This window comes from Pecten maximus, chromosome 4 (assembly GCF_902652985.1).
Source record: "Pecten maximus chromosome 4, xPecMax1.1, whole genome shotgun sequence".
Lineage (NCBI taxonomy): Eukaryota > Metazoa > Mollusca > Bivalvia > Pectinida > Pectinidae > Pecten > Pecten maximus.
In genome coordinates this window covers 989,924-1,011,388 of record NC_047018.1, presented here as the reverse complement: position 1 = coordinate 1,011,388, position 21,465 = coordinate 989,924, and the positions used below count along the sequence as shown (strand labels likewise).

General features: G+C 38.7%; 1 protein-coding gene across 4 annotated transcripts in view; it reads right to left on the bottom strand.

Moving 5' to 3' along the window:
• The window catches only part of LOC117324921 (mitochondrial fission regulator 2-like), a 27,595-nt gene extending 6,174 nt beyond the window's left edge, over positions 1-21,421 (bottom strand). Inside the window, exons 1-8 of one of the 4 annotated variants that reach the window (XM_033880760.1) lie at positions 21,364-21,421; positions 20,009-20,071; positions 19,594-19,687; positions 18,589-18,804; positions 14,217-14,359; positions 6,996-7,240; positions 4,826-5,112; positions 2,476-2,570 (exon numbers count right to left, since the gene is read on the bottom strand). In XM_033880760.1, coding sequence (XP_033736651.1) covers positions 2,476-2,570; positions 4,826-5,112; positions 6,996-7,240; positions 14,217-14,359; positions 18,589-18,804; positions 19,594-19,668 — 1,061 coding nt within the window. In that variant the 5' untranslated portion in view covers positions 19,669-19,687; positions 20,009-20,071; positions 21,364-21,421. Of the gene's footprint in view, positions 1-2,475; positions 2,571-4,825; positions 5,113-6,995; positions 7,241-14,216; positions 14,360-18,588; positions 18,805-19,593; positions 19,688-20,008; positions 20,072-21,227 lie in introns of all 4 variants that reach the window. The other 3 variants (XM_033880761.1, XM_033880762.1, XM_033880763.1) reach the window with 3 other exon arrangements.
• Positions 21,422-21,465: the final 44 nt, after the last annotated feature.

Sequence of the window (21,465 nt, the reverse complement as noted above, 5' to 3'; positions counted from 1 at the left end):
TTGTGCCATTCTTGAACTCTCCCTGATCGCGATACTAAAACACTCTCATTGTGCCATTCTTGAGCTCTCCCTGATCGCGATACTAAAACACTCTCCTAAGTAAACAAACCGTACTTGCAGATTTGGGGATAGGTCTTGCTTAAAGTATCTTTGAGCCAGATAATGTGATTAGTAATGGTAATCGGATGAGATTTTCACGATCGATTAATCAGGATAATCGGATTACCTTGTCCGATCAATTATCAATTATAAACGGATTTTTAAAATCAAATTTTATCTGAAAATAACGTCTAAAATGTGTCTTAGTTATGCAAAGGCTATTAAGTGAACATCATTTTTTTATATTTTGTTAAATTAGATGACTAAATATTAACCAGCAGATCATGACTTTGATCACAGAATTAGAACAATACAACTTCATATTTGATTGATATTTAACTCGCGGAGATCACAACTACATATAACTTCACTTCAAATTTAACTGTTGTGGTTATCGACACATATCGCCATGTTTCTATATAAATTAAATATCCTATGAATTATCTTTATCTTAACCACGTGTAGTGCCAACACATTGACATTCGTCTACTCCTGATATCTTTATTATATACATTTTCATACATTTACACCACACTCAGTGACCGCCCAATTCTTTGTTTGAAAGGTCATATTTACATTTAAACATCAACATTTACACCACACTCAGTGACCGCCCAATTCTTTGTTTGAAAGGTCATATTTACATTTAAACAACAACATAAACACCACAACCGGTGACCGTCTAGTTCCTTGTTTGAAAGGTCATATTTACATTTAAACAACATTGGTCAGTCAGACGCTTTATACCTACTACAAGTGTCTGTGGGACCATGTTGACTAATGAATAAAACAAAATCCTTAATTACGGAAAACGGGAAACCATTATCGAAAATTCACTAATTGTTTTGGGATTTAAGAAATATTTCAAATCAATTAATTTTCTGTTATAATCGATGATCGGCCCACCACTAATTGCGATAGTTATCAACTTGAAAATATGCTATCGACTTATTGTTATAAAAACAAAGCTATCACAATACATCAATATTATCGACCTTTCCTTGCACCTCTATATAATGCCTAACAACTAAAACCAGTGAATCAGTGCCAGGTGAGCAATGTAGGTCCATTGGGCCTCTTGTACAATCAAGTCATTTAATTAAGGATTGATTGTCAATTTTGTTGCTTGCATGGACTGATGAAGGGAAGTGAACCTCATGTACCATTTGCACGAGGTTCACTTCCCTTCATCAGTCCATGCAAGCAACAAAATTGACAATCAATCCTTATATTTACGTTAACCAAATTTAAAACTTCGCCACCAGATTGCAAAATTCGGTCGCAACAGTGTGACGTAAGTGCGTCACTTTGTAACATTGTTATACTTACCGTACATGTGTGCACAGTAGTGGAACAGCAGACAGTCAACTATTCTCGTCGCCAAGGCAACACAAAATATAGTGCCATACACGTTTTGATTATTACGATGTTGATACACATAGATACGATATTTTCAAGGTAAAATATTCATTTTTAACAAATATTTATGATTTTGTATAATACAATCTTAGCAATACCCATATAGATACGAATTTGAAGTGCAGTGTTGACAGTATAGTATGTGTGTGATTTGGTCTAGCCGGGATATTCAGAGCTCGAGAAAAAGTGTAACAATGTGGATTTTAGTCGCAGGTTAGCTGGTGATGTACATGGTGTTCTTCAAATATTGGATTTCATTGTCGCACTGGCGTTTTGGGATGTAAATTATGATAATAATAAGTAAAGAAACATTGATTTGAAAATTGGCGGTATTCGACGGCCGGAAACTTGTTTCCTCCATATGTTTAGATTGAGTCAAATTACGACAATAATGTGTCCCTGTTCTCGATATAGCATACTTCTGCTACCAGTCTGTTTTGTGTTGTTAAATAGTGTTTAAATTAAGGTTTATTTTCTGTGACCACTGAAATGGTATTAAGCATGGCATTCGAGATACAGCTAACGTTAGACCTACTGCGCTACGTAGGTCATGAGCTCGGTGCTATTGAGAGTGTCAGTGTTCTGTCAGATCCTGTTTTCTAAACTGTCTACATTATACTTGCATTTTTATTAGCACATAAAGCGGCTATTCCACTTGTGTTCATATACGTTGATAACAATGTTACACAATTCACAAAGTGAAAGTGCATTCAAGTCTGAGGCGGTACAGAACTTGATCGCCATTGTAAACTCAGTGAATGTATTCACACGCCGGCAAGAAAGTGATTCGTCTCTCAGAACAGAAGCATGCGACCCAAAATCTTCAACGGGAAATGAAGTGATCTGAGTTTACTATGTTCATTGAGGCGGAGCGAAGTGAAAATGTAAATATTGCCCAATGTAGCACCAATTACTGCTATTATTAAACACTATCAGTATAACAAAAGTCAGACGTACCTTTGGACAGATCTCAGTTTGACAGAGCCTAGCCCCTTTAGGATATCTGTGAGGGCCCCGGTACAGGAGTTCTCCATCTCCCTACTGTTCTTTGGCTGTGAAAAACATTATTAAATAACTTAGTCCTTTACAAATGTTAAGTCAATATAAAGCAACATGATTTGTCAATGTTTCGGATTTCATTAGCAATTCTTCTGATTCATTGCCCAACCTTTGTGATTCTAATTCACATATTCTTTTCTAGTTACACATGTACAGCATCTGATTGGTAAATGGAAATTGTTAATGACAGTATAACTATGATATATACAATTTACAAATTTCTCATTTGCATTATGAAAACCTGAATGGAGATTGTTAAGTTAAGTTAAGTTAAGTTTATTTCCAGATCAGGATTGATTGATCCTCTATACTGGACTCAACATACAATATATATATATATATATATACACAATGATATAATAAAAAGGCATGTACAAATCATAATAAATTATTTAGTGTTCAGTTCCATTAAATGCTTTTTAAAAGTTTATATTGATATATCGGCTCTGTAATTATAAATGATGTCTTGGTTTTCCCAGAATTTATCAAGTCTATTCTTAAAACAGTTTGTGTTAGGGGCAGATATCAAGGTTTCCGGCAGAGAATTCCAGATCCTTGCTGATCTCACAGTGAAATAGTTTCTTCTGAGAGAAGATGTTGCTCTTGGTGGAAAAAGTTTTTTAGAATTTCCTCTAACACTGTTCTCCGACATGTGACCAAGACCAAGAACTATTCATGATCATAGCATAATCTGAAAACCTGGGCAGTGAACCTGCTCAAACAACCAACCTGATAATCTCTTTAAGTTTTAATGGATAAAATAGAATGTGTAGCAGTATACCACTGGACAATTCCAAACACTGTAGGGTCCTACTCTTACTGGAAGTGGTAAACATCATTGAGAGCAAATTTGCTGTGAAAGATTAAATTTTAGGAAATCAATGTCACTTTAGCTTTAAGTTATAGTTTATCATTATAATATCCCCAGCTCTACTATAACAAGAGGCCCATGGACCTTATCAGTCACATGAGTTCTGTAGTGTACTGATAGATATTTTACTTTCAAACTAAAATTTGACTCATCCCAGCTCTGTGACCACTAAAATAGATAAACTTTGTAGCCATTCTCCTCCCACAATAACTAACTAATGTCATAACCTTTCTTGGTTTTGAGAAGACATTGAAATATTTCAACACATTTGAGCCTTTTGACCTTGAAAGTAGGTCAAGGTCATTCCTTTGTCGAAACTTAGTAGCACTTCATCCCAGCGTGATACTGGCCCAATATCATGGCCCAGGGCCTTTTGGACCTCAGGCTTCACATGTCTTTACAAAATGTCCATGTAAATTTAAAAGGTACAAAATTTGACTTTGATCTTTTACCATGTGGCCTTTGGTCAGTTGATTTCTTGTTTACTTCCAACCAACTTTGCATCAGAATGTCATAAAAAAACATTAATCTGCATGTCCCTGGGCCTCTTGGTTATGGAAAAGAAGTTGTTAAAGATTTAAATACATTTGACTCCAGATCCTTTGCCCTTGAATGTAGGTCAAGGTCATTCATTTGAACAAACATGGTATTCCTTCCTCCCATCATGCAACTAGCCCAATATCATGGCCCTGGGCATCTTGGTTACTGAGAATAAGCCGTTAAAAAGATTTTAATGTGTTTGACCTCTCTGACATTTGTATGTCAAGGTATTTCCTTTGAACAAACTTGGTAACCCTTCACTCCAGCATCCAACAGGTCCAGTATTGGGTCTCTGGGCCTCTTCATTAGAGAAGAACTTATATTTAAATATTCTAACATGTTTGACACCATGGCCTTCAGAGTAACTCAAGATCATTTATTTGAACAAACGTTTTAGCCCTTCATACTAAAATGCTACTGGCCTCGTGGTCATTGAGAAGTTATTTAAAGATTTTAATATTTTCAAAATCTGAAAATAATTCAAGGGGGTTGATTTGAACAAGCTCTGTTGCCCCTCATCACAGCATGCTACTGGCTCAATAACATGACCCTGGGCTTCTTGGTTGTTGAAAGTTGCTAAAAATGTGAATCTGCACGGCGCACAATAGATGACAGACAATGCCAGCAAAACTGATAGCAATAAGTCGCTTGAGGCTTCGTCTCAGGTAACCTAAAGAGAACTTCCAGGTATTGTGACATAAGTTTTACAAACAAGATAACATATCAAACCCAATTCACTGGTTGAATAGATGTCACAACTTCTGCTGATAGGAAACTATAATTATGGCAATTTTACCTGTACTAGTAGGGAACCAAAGACAATATGGATTGGCTTACATTCATCTTGACTGCCAGAACTGTGGGCTGGATCGGTGTTGAGATGGCCTGAGGACTGCGAGACCTTGGAGTGACAGAAACTGCGGGTGGTGGAGGGGGTATTGGCACTCCACAGCTAACTGGAGGTGGTGGAAGGCATTCTGTGAGGGAGTCTGGAGGCAGAGGCTCATATCGAGGTGGGGGAGGGGGAAGGGGTGGGGTGAAAACATCCAAAACCTCTCCTGGGGGTGTGGACATGGGTGTAGCACTATTTTCTGTTGGTGTGGCACAGACATTTGAAGACACAGCTGTAACGAAAACAGGAAAGATTTATCAGGATTGTTAACAAACAAGTATTTCACAGAATTATATATCTCACTGTTTCCTCTCTTTTTAATCCAGTCAAAGCACCAAAACCATTTGTTTCAATGTCATAGTATAAACCCATTGACATTCTGAATTGCATGATGCATTTAAAGTGCTTACAAAATTTGAATCCCATCAGAAACTTCCTTAGTAGCGTCAATCTTCAGAATAGAATGTTTATATACATCTCGGTACTGGATCTAATTATACAAGAGGCCCATGGGCCTTAACGGTCACCTGAGATTTGAAATATTTCAGTTAATTCAACTGACCCTTTTTGGCCCCACCCATCAGCCCCTAGGGGTCAGTCAGGACCAACATGTGCACACCATCAAAGTTCAAACTGTCATCCCATGCTGATAATGTTAACCAAGTTAGAATGAATTCCAATCGAAATCAAATAAATTAGAGTCAAAAATGTGATTACCCTATATAAACTATAGTAAAATTTACCCCCTCCCCAGGGGCAAACTTGAGACCCCAGGGTCATGAAATTCACAATTTTGGTAAAGTACCTTAAGACCCTTCCATCTATGAAGAGTATTTGATTCCATCATATCTGAGAGTAGAGAAGAAGATTTTTGAAATTTCAATCAATTTGAACCTTTTTAGCCCTGCCCATCAGCCCCTGGGGGTCAGTCAGGGCCAACATGTGTATTCCATCAAACTGTCATCCCGTGCTGATAATGTTAACCAAGTTAGAATGAATTCCAATCGAAATCAAACAAATTAGAGTCAAAAATGTGATTTCCTTATATTAACTATAGTAAATTTTACCCCCTCCCCAGGGGCAAACGTGAGACCCAAGGGTCATGAAATTCACAATTTTGGTAAAGTACCTTAAGACCCTTCCATTTATGAAGAGTATTTGATTCCATCTTATCTGAGAGTAGAGAAGATTTTTGAAATTTTAGTCAATTTGACCCTTTTTAGCCCCGCCCATTAGCCCCTGGGTGTCAGTCAGGGCCAACATGTGCATGCCATCAAACTTTCATCCAATGCTGATAATGTTAACCAAGTAAGAATGAATTCCAATCGAAATCAAACAAATTATAGTCAAAAATGTGATTTCCCTATATAAACTATAGTGAAGTTTACCCCCTCTCCAGGGGCAAACGTGAGACCCCTGGGTCATGAAATTCACAATTTTGGTAAAGCACCTTAAGACCCTTCCATCTATGAAGAGTGTTTGATTCCACCATATCTGAGAGTAGAGAGGAAGATTTTTGAAGTTTTAGTCAATTTGACCCATATAATTCACAATTTTGGTTGACCTTTAACCATAGAAGCTTCAAGCCAAATTTCATTGAATTTGGCTTAGGGGTTTTGGAGAAGATGTCGAAAATGTAAATTGTTTAAGGATGCACGACGGACGCAGACGACGGACAAAAGGGGATTAGAATAGGTCACTTGAGACTTTGTCTCAGGTGACCTAATTTATCAGATGACCTTGTCTGATCAATTATCGATTATAATCGGATTTAATCTGAAAACAAATGCCTAAAATGTAGTTATGCAAAAACTATTTAGTAAACATCATTGTTTTATTGTTTGTTAAATTCAGGAGCAAAACAATTGATGAAAACTTCAGTCTGCTGTTTTTATTTCAGGTAGAAGTAACGAAGATGATTAAATATTAACCAGACAGATAATTGAAAATATTTTGTAAGTTACCGTCGCTACCTATAAGTGATTTATTAGGACACCAATACCATTTTAATTTTTTTTATATTTCTTGATGTTAATCCAATTATTATAACATGGATGCCATTTTGTGATTCTTTTGTGAGAAACAGTGAATATGCCATCAATTCTAAATTGATACCTTGAGATTTATTTACTTGCTCCTGCATCATTACAAGCATGGCCATCTGATTTCTTAAAGCGGTCAGCTCATCCTCCATGGCCGTGATCTTCTGGATGGCGGCTGGATCACAGGAGGATACCATTGAGACAGAGTTGATCATTGTGGAGTTCATGGGAGAGCGAACACCCTCATTACGTAACATGAAGTCATTATCAAAATCTTCTGAAGTATCACAGTCATCAATATCATCCTTCTTCTGAGCTCTGAAAAAAAAAATCAATTAGTATGTTTAATGACGATACAATCGTAACACTGTCATTACTGACTGATTCACCACTGACATTGATCTAATAGGAAGCAGTCTTAACAAACAGGCAGTTAGTTTAATTAACTAATTAAGAGTTTTAATAACAAAGTGGAAATCAAAAATTGTTATAAAATCACATTATACAATATTCATACAGTGGAACTTCTCTAAACCCTTCATGCATGGTACATGAATAATTGGCCAGTTTACAAGTTTGCTTTGGAGAAGTAATCCATTGTGACAGATCAGGATACGACGAATCATACAGATTGAACAAGTACTGATTGTAATGGGGACCATTACAGATGTCACCCAAAAACCCCAACAGTAAATAACAATGTGTTCAGTATCCCTCATAACCTTTCTATACCATGACAATTTTTTTTTCGACCAAATAGATGCCTTAATTTCGTAACTCTGGCAACCAAAATTTCCAAAAATGTCACATTGTTCCAATTTTCATCTAAAGACCGAAATCCAAAAACATAAAAAAAACATCTTAATATTTTAGATATCAAGCTAAACTTCATAATCCCCTATTGGTTTATCTTGATGTAATTTCCATCAAATCTGCTTAGTTATGTCAACAATTCATAGATATGTAAAAAAAATCTAAAAATAGAATGTGAACCAACTCAGAGTGTACAGATTTACATCCCCGTATAATAAACAGAATAGCAATGGGTTTGCCAATTCATGGTGGCTTGTTTTATTCTTCTTTTTGTCTAAAAGACTCACTTTGACTCTGTAAGTCTTAGATAACAGTATGATTTTGCCCACTCTATTTCTTTGCCTTTGCAGAAACAACCAGTATGACTGATCGATTTTGGGCTTCTGATGCCTGGCCTGTTCTGTCAAATGACGTTCTGTCAATCCTCCATCACCAATTCATCTTCCATCAGTTGTACCGTCAGTCCTCCATCACCAATTTATCTTCCATCAGTTGTACCGTCAGTCCTCCATCACCAATTTATCTTCCATCAGTTTTACTGTCAATCCTCCATCACCAATTTATCTTCCATCAGTTGTACCGTCAGTCCTCCATCACCAATTCATCTTCCATCAGTTGTACTGTCAGTCCTCCATCACCAATTTATCTTCCATCAGTTGTACCGTCAATCCTCCATCACCAATTTATCTTCCATCAGTTGTACCGTCAATCCTCCATCAGTTATACCGTCAATCCTCCATCACCAATTTATCTTCCATCAGTTGTACCATCAATCCTCCATCAGTTGTACCGTCAATCCTCCATTACCAATTTATCTTCCATCAGTTGTACCGTCAATCCTCCATCACCAATTTATCTTCCATCAGTTGTACCGTCAGTCCTCCATCACCAATTTATCTTCCATCAGTTGTACCGTCAATCCTCCATCACCAATTTATCTTCCATCAGTTGTACCGTCAATCCTCCATCACCAATTTATCTTCCATCAGTTTTACTGTCAATCCTCCATCACCAATTTATCTTCCATCAGTTGTACGGTCAATTCTCCATCACCAATTTATCTTCCATCAGTTGTACTGTCAGTCCTCCATCACCAATTTATCTTCCATCAGTTGTACCGTCAATCCTCCATCACCAATTTATCTTCCATCAGTTGTACCGTCAATCCTCCATCACCAATTTATCTTCCATCAGTTGTACCGTCAATCCTCCATCACCAATTTATCTTCCATCAGTTGTACCGTCAGTCCTCCATCACCAATTTATCTTCCATCAGTAGTACCGTCAATCCTCCATCACCAATTTATCTTCCATCAGTTGTACCGTCAATCCTCCATCAGTTATACCGTCAATCCTCCATCACCAATTTATCTTCCATCAGTTGTACCGTCAATCCTCCGTCAGTTGTACCGTCAATCCTCCATTACCAATTTATCTTCCATCAGTTGTTCTGTCAATCCTCCATCACCAATTTATCTTCCACCTGTTCTCTTCTTAAATCATCCATTTTCTTAAGTACTACTTCAGCTGCTTCACTTTCTCCTTGATCCCTACCTAACCTTACTCTACCATTCCATATTACCTTCTGTTCTCTGATACAGATGATCATTTCTCCTTCAGTAATGCACTTAGCCATGTACCTCACCTTCTGAGAAAAGTATCCCGTAAATCCTTCACCACCTTACCCCCCCCCCCCTGTAGTTTTCTACCTACCTCACACTGATACAGTTGTCCCCTACCTTCCTCACACTGATACAGGTGTCCCCTACCTACCTCACTGATACAGTTGTCCCCTACCTACCTCACTGATACAGTTGTCCCCTACCTACCTCACACTGATACAGGTGTCCCCTACCTACCTCACTCTGATACAGTTGTCCCCTACCTACCTCAGATACAGGTGTCCTCTACCTACCTCACACTGATACAGTTGTCCCCTACCTACCTCACTGATACAGTTGTCCCCTACCTACCTCACTGATACAGTTGTCCCCTACCTACCTCACTCTGATACAGGTGTCACCTACCTACCTCACTGATACAGTTGTCCCCTACCTACCTCACACTGATACAGGTGTCCCCTACCTACCTCACTGATACAGGTGTCCCCTACCTACCTCACTCTGATACAGGTGTCCCCTACCTACCTCACTGATACAGTTGTCCCCTACCTACCTCACTGATACAGTTGTCCCCTACCTACCTCACTGATACAGTTGTCCCCTACCTACCTCACTGATACAGTTGTCCCCTACCTACCTCACACTGATACAGTTGTCCCCTACCTACCTCACTCTGATACAGGTGTCCCCTACCTACCTCACTCTGATACAGTTGTCCCCTACCTACCTCACACTGATACAGTTGTCCCCTACCTACCTCACACTGATACAGTTGTCCCCTACCTACCTCACTGATACAGTTGTCCCCTACCTACCTCACTGATACAGGTGTCCCCTACCTACCACACTGATACAGTTGTCCCCTACCTACCTCACACTGATACAGTTGTCCCCTACCTACCTCACTCTGATACAGTTGTCCCCTACCTACCTCACTGATACAGTTGTCCCCTACCTACCTCACTCTGATACAGTTGTCCCCTACCTACCTCACACTGATACAGTTGTCCCCTACCTACCTCACTGATACAGGTGTCCCCTACCTACCTCACTCTGATACAGTTGTCCCCTACCTACCTCACTGATACAGGTGTCCCCTACCTACCTCACACTGATACAGTTGTCCCCTACCTACCTCACACTGATACAGTTGTCCCCTACCTTCCTCACACTGATACAGGTGTCCCCTACCTACCTCACTGATACAGGTGTCCCCTACCTACCTCACACTGATACAGTTGTCCCCTACCTACCTCACACTGATACAGGTGTCCCCTACCTACCTCACTCTGATACAGTTGTCCCCTACCTACCTCACTGATACAGTTGTCCCCTACCTACCTCACACTGATACAGGTGTCCCCTACCTACCTCACTCTGATACAGTTGTCCCCTACCTACCTCAGATACAGGTGTCCTCTACCTACCTCACACTGATACAGTTGTCCCCTACCTACCTCACTGATACAGTTGTCCCCTACCTACCTCACTGATACAGTTGTCCCCTACCTACCTCACTCTGATACAGGTGTCACCTACCTACCTCACTGATACAGTTGTCCCCTACCTACCTCACACTGATACAGGTGTCCCCTACCTACCTCACTGATACAGGTGTCCCCTACCTACCTCACTCTGATACAGGTGTCCCCTACCTACCTCACTGATACAGTTGTCCCCTACCTACCTCACTGATACAGTTGTCCCCTACCTACCTCACTGATACAGTTGTCCCCTACCTACCTCACTGATACAGTTGTCCCCTACCTACCTCACACTGATACAGTTGTCCCCTACCTACCTCACTCTGATACAGGTGTCCCCTACCTACCTCACTCTGATACAGTTGTCCCCTACCTACCTCACACTGATACAGTTGTCCCCTACCTACCTCACACTGATACAGTTGTCCCCTACCTACCTCACTGATACAGGTGTCCCCTACCTACCTCACACTGATACAGTTGTCCCCTACCTACCTCACCGATACAGTTGTCCCCTACCTACCACACTGATACAGTTGTCCCCTACCTACCTCACTGATACAGGTGTCCCCTACCTACCTCACACTGATACAGTTGTCCCCTACCTACCTCACCGATACAGTTGTCCCCTACCTACCTCACTGATACAGTTGTCCCCTACCTACCTCACACTGATACAGTTGTCCCCTACCTACCTCTCACTGATACAGTTGTCCCCTACCTACCTCACACTGATACAGTTGTCCCCTACCTACCTCACCGATACAGTTGTCCCCTACCTACCTCACTGATACAGTTGTCCCCTACCTACCTCACACCGATACAGTTGTCCCCTACCTACCTCACTGATACAGTTGTCCCCTACCTACCACATTGATAGAGTTGTTCCCTACCTACCTCACTCTGATACAGTTGTCCCCTACCTACCTCACACTGATACAGTTGTCCCCTACCTACCTCACTGATACAGTTGTCCCCTACCTACCACACTGATACAGTTGTCCCCTACCTACCTCACTGATACAGTTGTCCCTACCTACCTCACTGATACAGGTGTCCCCTACCTACCTCACTGATACAGTTGTCCCCTACCTACCTCACACTGATACAGTTGTCCCCTACCTACCTCACTGATACAGTTGTCCCCTACCTACCTCACACTGATACAGTTGTCCCCTACCTTCCTCACACTGATACAGTTGTCCCCTACCTACCTCACACTGATACAGTTGTCCCCTACCTACCTCACTGATACAGTTGTCCCCTACCTACCTCACTGATACAGTTGTCCCCTACCTACCTCACACTGATACAGTTGTCCCCTACCTACCTCACACTGATACAGTTGTCCCCTACCTACCTCACTGATACAGTTGTCCCTACCTACCTCACTGATACAGGTGTCCCCTACCTACCTCACACTGATACAGTTGTCCCCTACCTACCTCACTCTGATACAGGTGTCCCCTACCTACCTCACTGATACAGTTGTCCCCTACCTACCTCACCGATACAGTTGTCCCCTACCTACCTCACACTGATACAGGTGTCCCCTACCTACCTCACTGATACAGGTGTCCCCTACCTACCTCACACTGATACAGGTGTCCCCTACCTACCTCACTGATACAGTTGTCCCCTACCTACCTCACTGATACAGGTGTCCCCTACCTACCTCACACTGATACAGGTGTCCCCTACCTACCTCACTGATACAGTTGTCCCCTACCTACCTCACACTGATACAGTTGTCCCCTACCTACCTCACTGATACAGTTGTCCCCTACCTACCTCACACTGATACAGTTGTCCCCTACCTTCCTCACACTGATACAGGTGTCCCCTACCTACCTCACTGATACAGTTGTCCCCTACCTACCTCACTCTGATACAGTTGTCCCCTACCTACCTCACACTGATACAGTTGTCCCCTACCTACCTCACTGATACAGTTGTACCCTACCTACCTCACTGATACAGTTGTCCCCTACCTACCTCACACTGATACAGGTGTCCCCTACCTACCTCACTGATACAGTTGTCCCCTACCTACCTCATTCTGATACAGTTGTCCCCTACCTACCTCACACTGATACAGTTGTCCCCTACCTACCTCACTGATACAGGTGTCCCCTACCTACCTCACACTGATACAGTTGTCCCCTACCTACCTCACTGATACAGGTGTCCCCTACCTACCTCACTGGTAGTTGTCCCCTACCTACCTCACACTGATACAGTTGTCCCCTACCTACCTCACTCTGATACAGTTGTCCCCTACCTACCTCACTGATACAGTTGTCCCCTACCTACCTCACACTGATACAGGTGTCCCCTACCTACCTCACTGATACAGTTGTCCCCTACCTACCTCACTGATACAGGTGTCCCCTACCTACCTCACACTGATACAGGTGTCCCCTACCTACCTCACTGATACAGGTGTCCCCTACCTACCTCACACTGATACAGGTGTCCCCTACCTACCTCACTGATACAGTTGTCCCCTACCTACCTCACACTGATACAGTTGTCCCCTACCTACCTCACACTGATACAGTTGTCCCCTACCTACCTCACTGATACAGGTGTCCCCTACCTACCTCACACTGATACAGTTGTCCCCTACCTACCTCACTGATACAGGTGTCCCCTACCTACCTCACTGGTAGTTGTCCCCTACCTACCTCACACTGATACAGTTGTCCCCTACCTACCTCACTCTGATACAGTTGTCCCCTACCTACCTCACTGATACAGGTGTCCCCTGCCTACCTCACTCTGATACAGTTGTCCCCTACCTACCTCACTGATACAGTTGTACCCTACCTACCTCACTGATACAGGTGTCCCCTGCCTACCTCACTCTGATACAGTTGTCCCCTACCTACCTCACTGATAGTTGTCCCCTACCTACCTCACTGATACAGTTGTCCCCTACCTACCTCACTGATACAGTTGTCCCCTACCTACCTCACACTGATACAGTTGTCCCCTACCTTCCTCACACTGATACAGGTGTCCCCTACCTACCTCACTGATACAGTTGTCCCCTACCTACCTCACTCTGATACAGTTGTCCCCTACCTACCTCACACTGATACAGGTGTCCCCTACCTACCTCACTCTGATACAGTTGTCCCCTACCTACCTCAGATACAGGTGTCCTCTACCTACCTCACTGATACAGTTGTCCCCTACCTACCTCACTGATACAGTTGTCCCCTACCTACCACACTGATACAGTTGTCCCCTACCTACCTCACTGATACAGTTGTCCCCTACCTACCTCACTGATACAGTTGTCCCCTACCTACCTCACACTGATACAGTTGTCCCCTACCTACCTCACTGATACAGGTGTCCCCTACCTACCTCACTCTGATACAGTTGTCCCCTAAGTCCTCCTCCACCCACATCAGATCAGCTTGTGAGGACGACACAGTGCTTGTCATTGAAAGAAGTGAAATGTCACTATCACAACTGTCACGGCGTCGTTGATGCCGCAACAAATGACTCTGAAAGATATATTTGAACTATGCCAATCTAATTGTATTTTGGACAAATCAAGAGATAATAATATTCTCAACTTCTAAGTCTGAGAATGTAAAATTAAGTTGTGTTTAGTGTAATTTCCCTCCCCTTATCCCTCAGATATAAGTTATGTTTAGTGTATATATATTTCCCTCCCCTTATCCCTCAGATATAAGTTGTGTTTAGTGTATATATATTTCCCTCCCCTTATCCCTCAGATATAAGTTATGTTTAGTGTATATATATTTCCCTCCCCTTATCCCTCAGATATAAGTTGTGTTTAGTGTATATATATTTCCCTCCCCTTATCCCTCAGATATAAGTTATGTTTAGTGTATATATATTCCCTTCCCTTTTCCCTCAGATATAAGTTATGTTTAGTGTATATATATTTCCCTCCCCTTATCCCTCAGATATAAGTTATGTTTAGTGTATATATATTTCCCTCCCCTTATCCCTCAGATATAAGTTATGTTTAGTGTATTATATATATTTCCCTCCCCTTATCCCTCAGATATAAGTTATGTTTAGTGTATATATATTTCCTTCCCCTTATCCCTCAGATATAAGTTGTGTTTATATATTTCCCTCCCCTTATCCCTCAGATATAAGTTATGTTTAGTGTATATATATTTCCCTCCCCTTATCCCTCAGATATAAGTTATGTTTAGTGTATATATATTTCCCTCCCCTTATCCCTCAGATATAAGTTATGTTTAGTGTATATATATTTCCTTTCCCTTTTCCCTCAGATATAAGTTGTGTTTAGTGTATATATATTTCCCTCCCCTTATCCCTCAGATATAAGTTATGTTTAGTGTATATATATTTCCCTCCCCTTATCCCTCAGATATAAGTTGTGTTTAGTGTATATATATTTCCTTTCCCTTTTCCCTCAGATATAAGTTGTGTTTAGTGTATATATATTTCCCTCCCCCATCCCTCAGATATAAGTTATGTTTAGTGTATATATATTTCCTTTCCCTTATCCCTCAGATATAAGTTGTGTTTATATATTTCCCTCCCCTTATCCCTCAGATATAAGTTGTGTTTAGTGTATATATATTTCCCTCCCCTTATCCCTCAGATATAAGTTGTGTTTATATATTTCCCTCCCCTTATCCCTCAGATATAAGTTGTGTTTAGTGTATATATATTTCCCTCCCCTTATCCCTCAGATATAAGTTATGTTTAGTGTATATATATTTCCCTCCCCTTTTCCCTCAGATATAAGTTATGTTTAGTGTATATATATTTCCCTCCCCTTTTCCCTCAGATATAAGTTATGTTTAGTGTATATATATTCCCTTCCCTTTTCCCTCAGATATAAGTTATGTTTAGTGTATATATATTTCCCTCCCCTTATCCCTCAGATATAAGTTATGTTTAGTGTATATATATTTCCCTCCCCTTATCCCTCAGATATAAGTTATGTTTAGTGTATTATATATATTTCCCTCCCCCTATCCCTCAGATATAAGTTATGTTTAGTGTATATATATTTCCCTCCCCTTATCCCTCAGATATAAGTTATGTTTAGTGTATATATATTTCCCTCCCCTTATCCCTCAGATATAAGTTATGTTTAGTGTATATATATTTCCCTCCCCTTATCCCTCAGATATAAGTTATGTTTAGTGTATATATATTTCCCTCCCCTTATCCCTCAGATATAAGTTATGTTTAGTGTATATATATTTCCCTCCCCTTTTCCCTCAGATATAAGTTGTGTTTAGTGTAATTTCCCTCCCCTTATCCCTCAGATATAAGTTATGTTTAGTGTATATATATTCCCTTCCCTTTTCCCTCAGATATAAGTTATGTTTAGTGTATATATATTTCCCTCCCCTTATCCCTCAGATATAAGTTATGTTTAGTGTATATATATTTCCCTCCCCTTATCCCTCAGATATAAGTTATGTTTAGTGTATTATATATATTTCCCTCCCCCATCCCTCAGATATAAGTTATGTTTAGTGTATATATATTTCCCTCCCCTTATCCCTCAGATATAAGTTATGTTTAGTGTATATATATTTCCCTCCCCTTATCCCTCAGATATAAGTTATGTTTAGTGTATATATATTTCCCTCCCCTTATCCCTCAGATATAAGTTATGTTTAGTGTATATATATTTCCCTCCCCTTATCCCTCAGATATAAGTTGTGTTTAGTGTATATATATTTCCTTTCCCTTTTCCCTCAGATATAAGTTGTGTTTAGTGTATATATATTTCCCTCCCCCATCCCTCAGATATAAGTTATGTTTAGTGTATATATATTTCCTTTCCCTTATCCCTCAGATATAAGTTGTGTTTATATATTTCCCTCCCCTTATCCCTCAGATATAAGTTGTGTTTAGTGTATATATATTTCCCTCCTCTTATCCCTCAGATATAAGTTGTGTTTATATATTTCCCTCCCCTTATCCCTCAGATATAAGTTGTGTTTAGTGTATATATATTTCCCTCCCCTTATCCCTCAGATATAAGTTATGTTTAGTGTATATATATTTCCCTCCCCTTTTCCCTCAGATATAAGTTATGTTTAGTGTATATATATTCCCTTCCCTTTATCCCTCAGATATAAGTTATGTTTAGTGTATATATATTTCCCTCCCCTTATCCCTCAGATATAAGTTATGTTTAGTGTATATATATTCCCTTCCCCTTATCCCTCAGATATAAGTTATGTTTAGTGTATATATATTTCCCTCCCCTTATCCCTCAGATATAAGTTATGTTTAGTGTATATATATTTCCCTCCCCTTATCCCTCAGATATAAGTTATGTTTAGTGTATTATATATATTTCCCTCCCCCATCCCTCAGATATAAGTTATGTTTAGTGTATATATATTTCCCTCCCCTTATCCCTCAGATATAAGTTATGTTTAGTGTATATATATTTCCCTCCCCTTATCCCTCAGATATAAGTTATGTTTAGTGTATATATATTTCCCTCCCCTTATCCCTCAGATATAAGTTATGTTTAGTGTATATATATTTCCCTCCCCTTATCCCTCAGATATAAGTTATGTTTAGTGTATATATATTTCCCTCCCCTTATCCCTCAGATATAAGTTGTGTTTAGTGTATATATATTTCCTTCCCCTTATCCCTCAGATATAAGTTGTGTTTATATATTTCCCTCCCCTTATCCCTCAGATATAAGTTATGTTTAGTGTATATATATTTCCCTCCCCTTATCCCTCAGATATAAGTTATGTTTAGTGTATATATATTTCCCTCCCCTTATCCCTCAGATATAAGTTATGTTTAGTGTATATATATTTCCTTTCCCTTATCCCTCAGATATAAGTTATGTTTAGTGTATATATATTTCCCTCCCCTTATCCCTCAGATATAAGTTGTGTTTATATATTTCCCTCCCCTTATCCCTCAGATATAAGTTGTGTATACATTTCCCTCCCCTTATCCCTCAGATATAAGTTGTGTATATATTTCTCTCCCCTTATCCCTCAGATATAAGTTATGTTTAGTGTATATATATTTCCCTCCCCTTATCCCTCAGATATAAGTTGTGTATATATTTCCCTCCCCTTATCCCTCAGATATGTTATGTTTAGTGTATATATATTTCCCTCCCCTTATCCCTCAGATATAAGTTGTGTTTATATATTTCCCTCCCCTTATCCCTCAGATATAAGTTGTGTTTATATATGTCCTTCCCCTTATCCCTCAGATATAAGTTGTGTATATATATTTCCCTCCCCTTATCCCTCAGATATAAGTTGTGTTTATATATTTCCCTCCCCTTATACCTCAGATCGGACTTTTCCCTTTGATTTTGTTATAAAGGTTCCCAGGGACTCTCAGATGTGAATATTGGGAGTCCCATGACATTTTAAAATTGACAAAATTATGGTAAAGCAGTTCTAGCATCCAAGTTGGTCATCAGGGATAATAATGTTACCTTTAGTAATAAAATACAAACACAATAATATTTCCCTCCCCTTATCCCCGAGATAGTTCCAAAATCCTACTTACTAACAATGCAATAAAACAGGTTTAATACAGATTCCTTAAAACAATGCAAGTAAAATATTGGCCATTCTTATTCACACTAAATAACTGTGTTTTAATCAACAAGGGGACAATTTCTTAAAATCTAATTAGAATATCAAAATAAACAGTCTTATTAATCTTCATATTATTTTTTCTAAACTGTTTTCTTTAAAACTTGACTTCTCACTTGTATCTTGAGTCGTTTTGCTGGCCGTAGTGGTAAACTGGTTCCGATGATCCTGACTAGACTGCGGTGGCGTATATCTGACCTCCAGAGTCTCCATTTACTTGTCATCCTAACACGTGGTTCTGTAACGGATTGGTGCCATCTTGTCACCATTGCTCTGTTCATGTGAAGAAGGGCTTGTCTTGACCGGGTATTGAGAGAACCAAGGAATTCCGACTGTAAGATACACAAGAAATTCTACTTTGGCATAAACATTAGTTTTAAGGTGGGTGGTGACAGGGATTCTTTTATCAAAATGAATGATAGAGCAACAAGATTTAAATTCAAACAAAACACTGATAAAGAAACATACCCTAACTTCAATATAATGGAAAACAAATCTAACCAAGTGTAAATTTTATAGGTATCAGTTAAAAACCAAGTCGGGACAGCTAAAAATCATATATATATCCAGTGATATTTGAACAAACCTATAAGTCCCTACCCCGTGATATTTTAACAAACCTGTAAATTTGCTTGCAATTGCCTGTTTGGTCAACATATTATACACTTGGGCTTTAATCAAATTTCTCTTGTGGTAAATTGAATGTACTAGTATTTGTTATGGAAGTTTTCAAATAATGATAAAGATTGATCTATATGACAAAATTTGTTTTTCTAATATATACAAATCTATGAAAAGTTAAAGTTAATAAAACTTAATAATTGATAGATCAGTTGATTATCTAACTGCAATTATTCCTACATTTCTGTATTGATCTACATGTTAAAGTATCAAACACATTTCACTTCTTTTATGAATCAATTATTTTTCTATTTTTCCTTTTAATTCATGATCGATCACACTGATTTATGACATACTGTAGGTTTCTTAAATCACAAATATAAAAATTGGTGATAAAATAACAAACTGTAGGTTTCTAAAATCACAAATATAAAAATTCGTGATGACAAACTGTAGGTTTCGAAAATCACAAATATACAAAAAATTTGCTTAGTGCTTACCATATCATCCATGTCAATTCCAACATAGTCTAAAACAACTCTCAAGATTTCAACAAAATCTTCAATCACATCCATCTTTTATCCAGTTGATTGTCTAGAAGAAAAGCATTATGAATTTATTGTATTTGCAACCTTGTGATAAGCTCTCATTTTGTCAGAGTACAGAAAGAACCTGGTTTCAAATGGCTCTTTATAAATTATATATATTATTAAATTTCCACAAGTATTATTTTGTCATAAAACAGAATGGCAAAACATTGCATTTTAAATTAAGAATGAATTCTTATTTTTTTCCTCTTGGGTTTTCTTCTTAATTATTTTAAAATTACTACCAGGATCAAACCTGGAAAACTTTCATGAAGTCAAACTGGAAAAAAGGGAATTTGTTGTTGTTTACATATTTGTATTTACTCACCTGTTTAAAAATACCACAAATATATTCATAGTCCCTCCTGCTGCTCTATTTAACTATAGCATGCTACAAATATGAAACAAAAATATATAATGCCATCATTATTTTTCAACATTAATTACACAGAAGTGGATGAGTCACCTGCGCCCACTTATTGAACAGGTGTCATTTCGAAAATGTCATGGTCCACTGCCCAATATATGAAAAGCATCATGCTTTCTGTTGCCGGTTAGTTTTTAGATGGAGTTGTCCACACAACATCCAAGGTCTTATTTTAATGATATCATGATTGTATGATGATAATAATACATTGTAATACACAACAGTTATCATAGCATACTATCTGCTTCACATTACATGATATAACAAGATATTTGATTTCAAGTGTTACACAATGTACATGTAGACTGTGTATATATTTATACAGTTGTACAGTTGCATGTATTATATATATGGCGTTCAAGAGATTGTGTATTCTTCTGAAACGGCTACATACAGAACATATATATATATATTATATAACCAATATCAACACGAGTAGTTAGGTTTAAACCATATCTTATTTTTGTAATTTGACTTAAAATTTCAGTTATAACATGGGTACATTAATTTCAGATCCACCGAGAATGTACCATTGATACTGATGTCTCCCATTGACAGTATCTTTGTACCTTTGCCAAGGGGTAGTGATAACTGTATTGAACAAGAACCAGCACCTTATTTACAATAATTCCAATTAAGCAATAGTGTGAATTGGATCAAGGATTGATGCTTGCATGCAGCCCACACAGGATTACATTTATCTCAGCTAGCTGTGTCATTAATATATCCCCACCAGCTACAAATGGGTTAATTATATATAAACATACGATAACTGAGCAGAATAAAAAGTGTTTATTCAAAGATAATGTATAGTTCACATCTCATATGGGTAAAATAGCACATTCTTCATAAATTCTGCATAATATATCTGTCAAAATTTCATATAACAGCGCTGCTCTTCAATTTCATATTAATGAATACTTAACAAACTTCTAAAATATTAACAATTACAATATATAACATATTGGTAGAAAGTTTGATCCCTGTACTATACAGCAGATCAATTACAGCTTACTTGGTAACGTTACAGTATATGCTATGGGTCAATTTTGTTTCGCATACTGTAGACTAGGCTATATTAATCAGAATCCTTCGGATAAACTGTATATTTGTACTGTACCTGGTTTTGAAATATTTCAAAAGAAAACCGATAATTGTCCACTTAACAGCGCTGTCATGCATTGCTTAAATTTGACAAATTAAACAAATGATTGTAATTTGTAACCTTGCATATATAGGCTAAGGGATAGTCGTACCGTGCCATGCTCATCTAATGCAGCCGCCATTCGTTTGAAACCACTTCCGTTTCCCAGCATACAACTAACACTGTCCAATCGAACGTCATATTACAAATTATC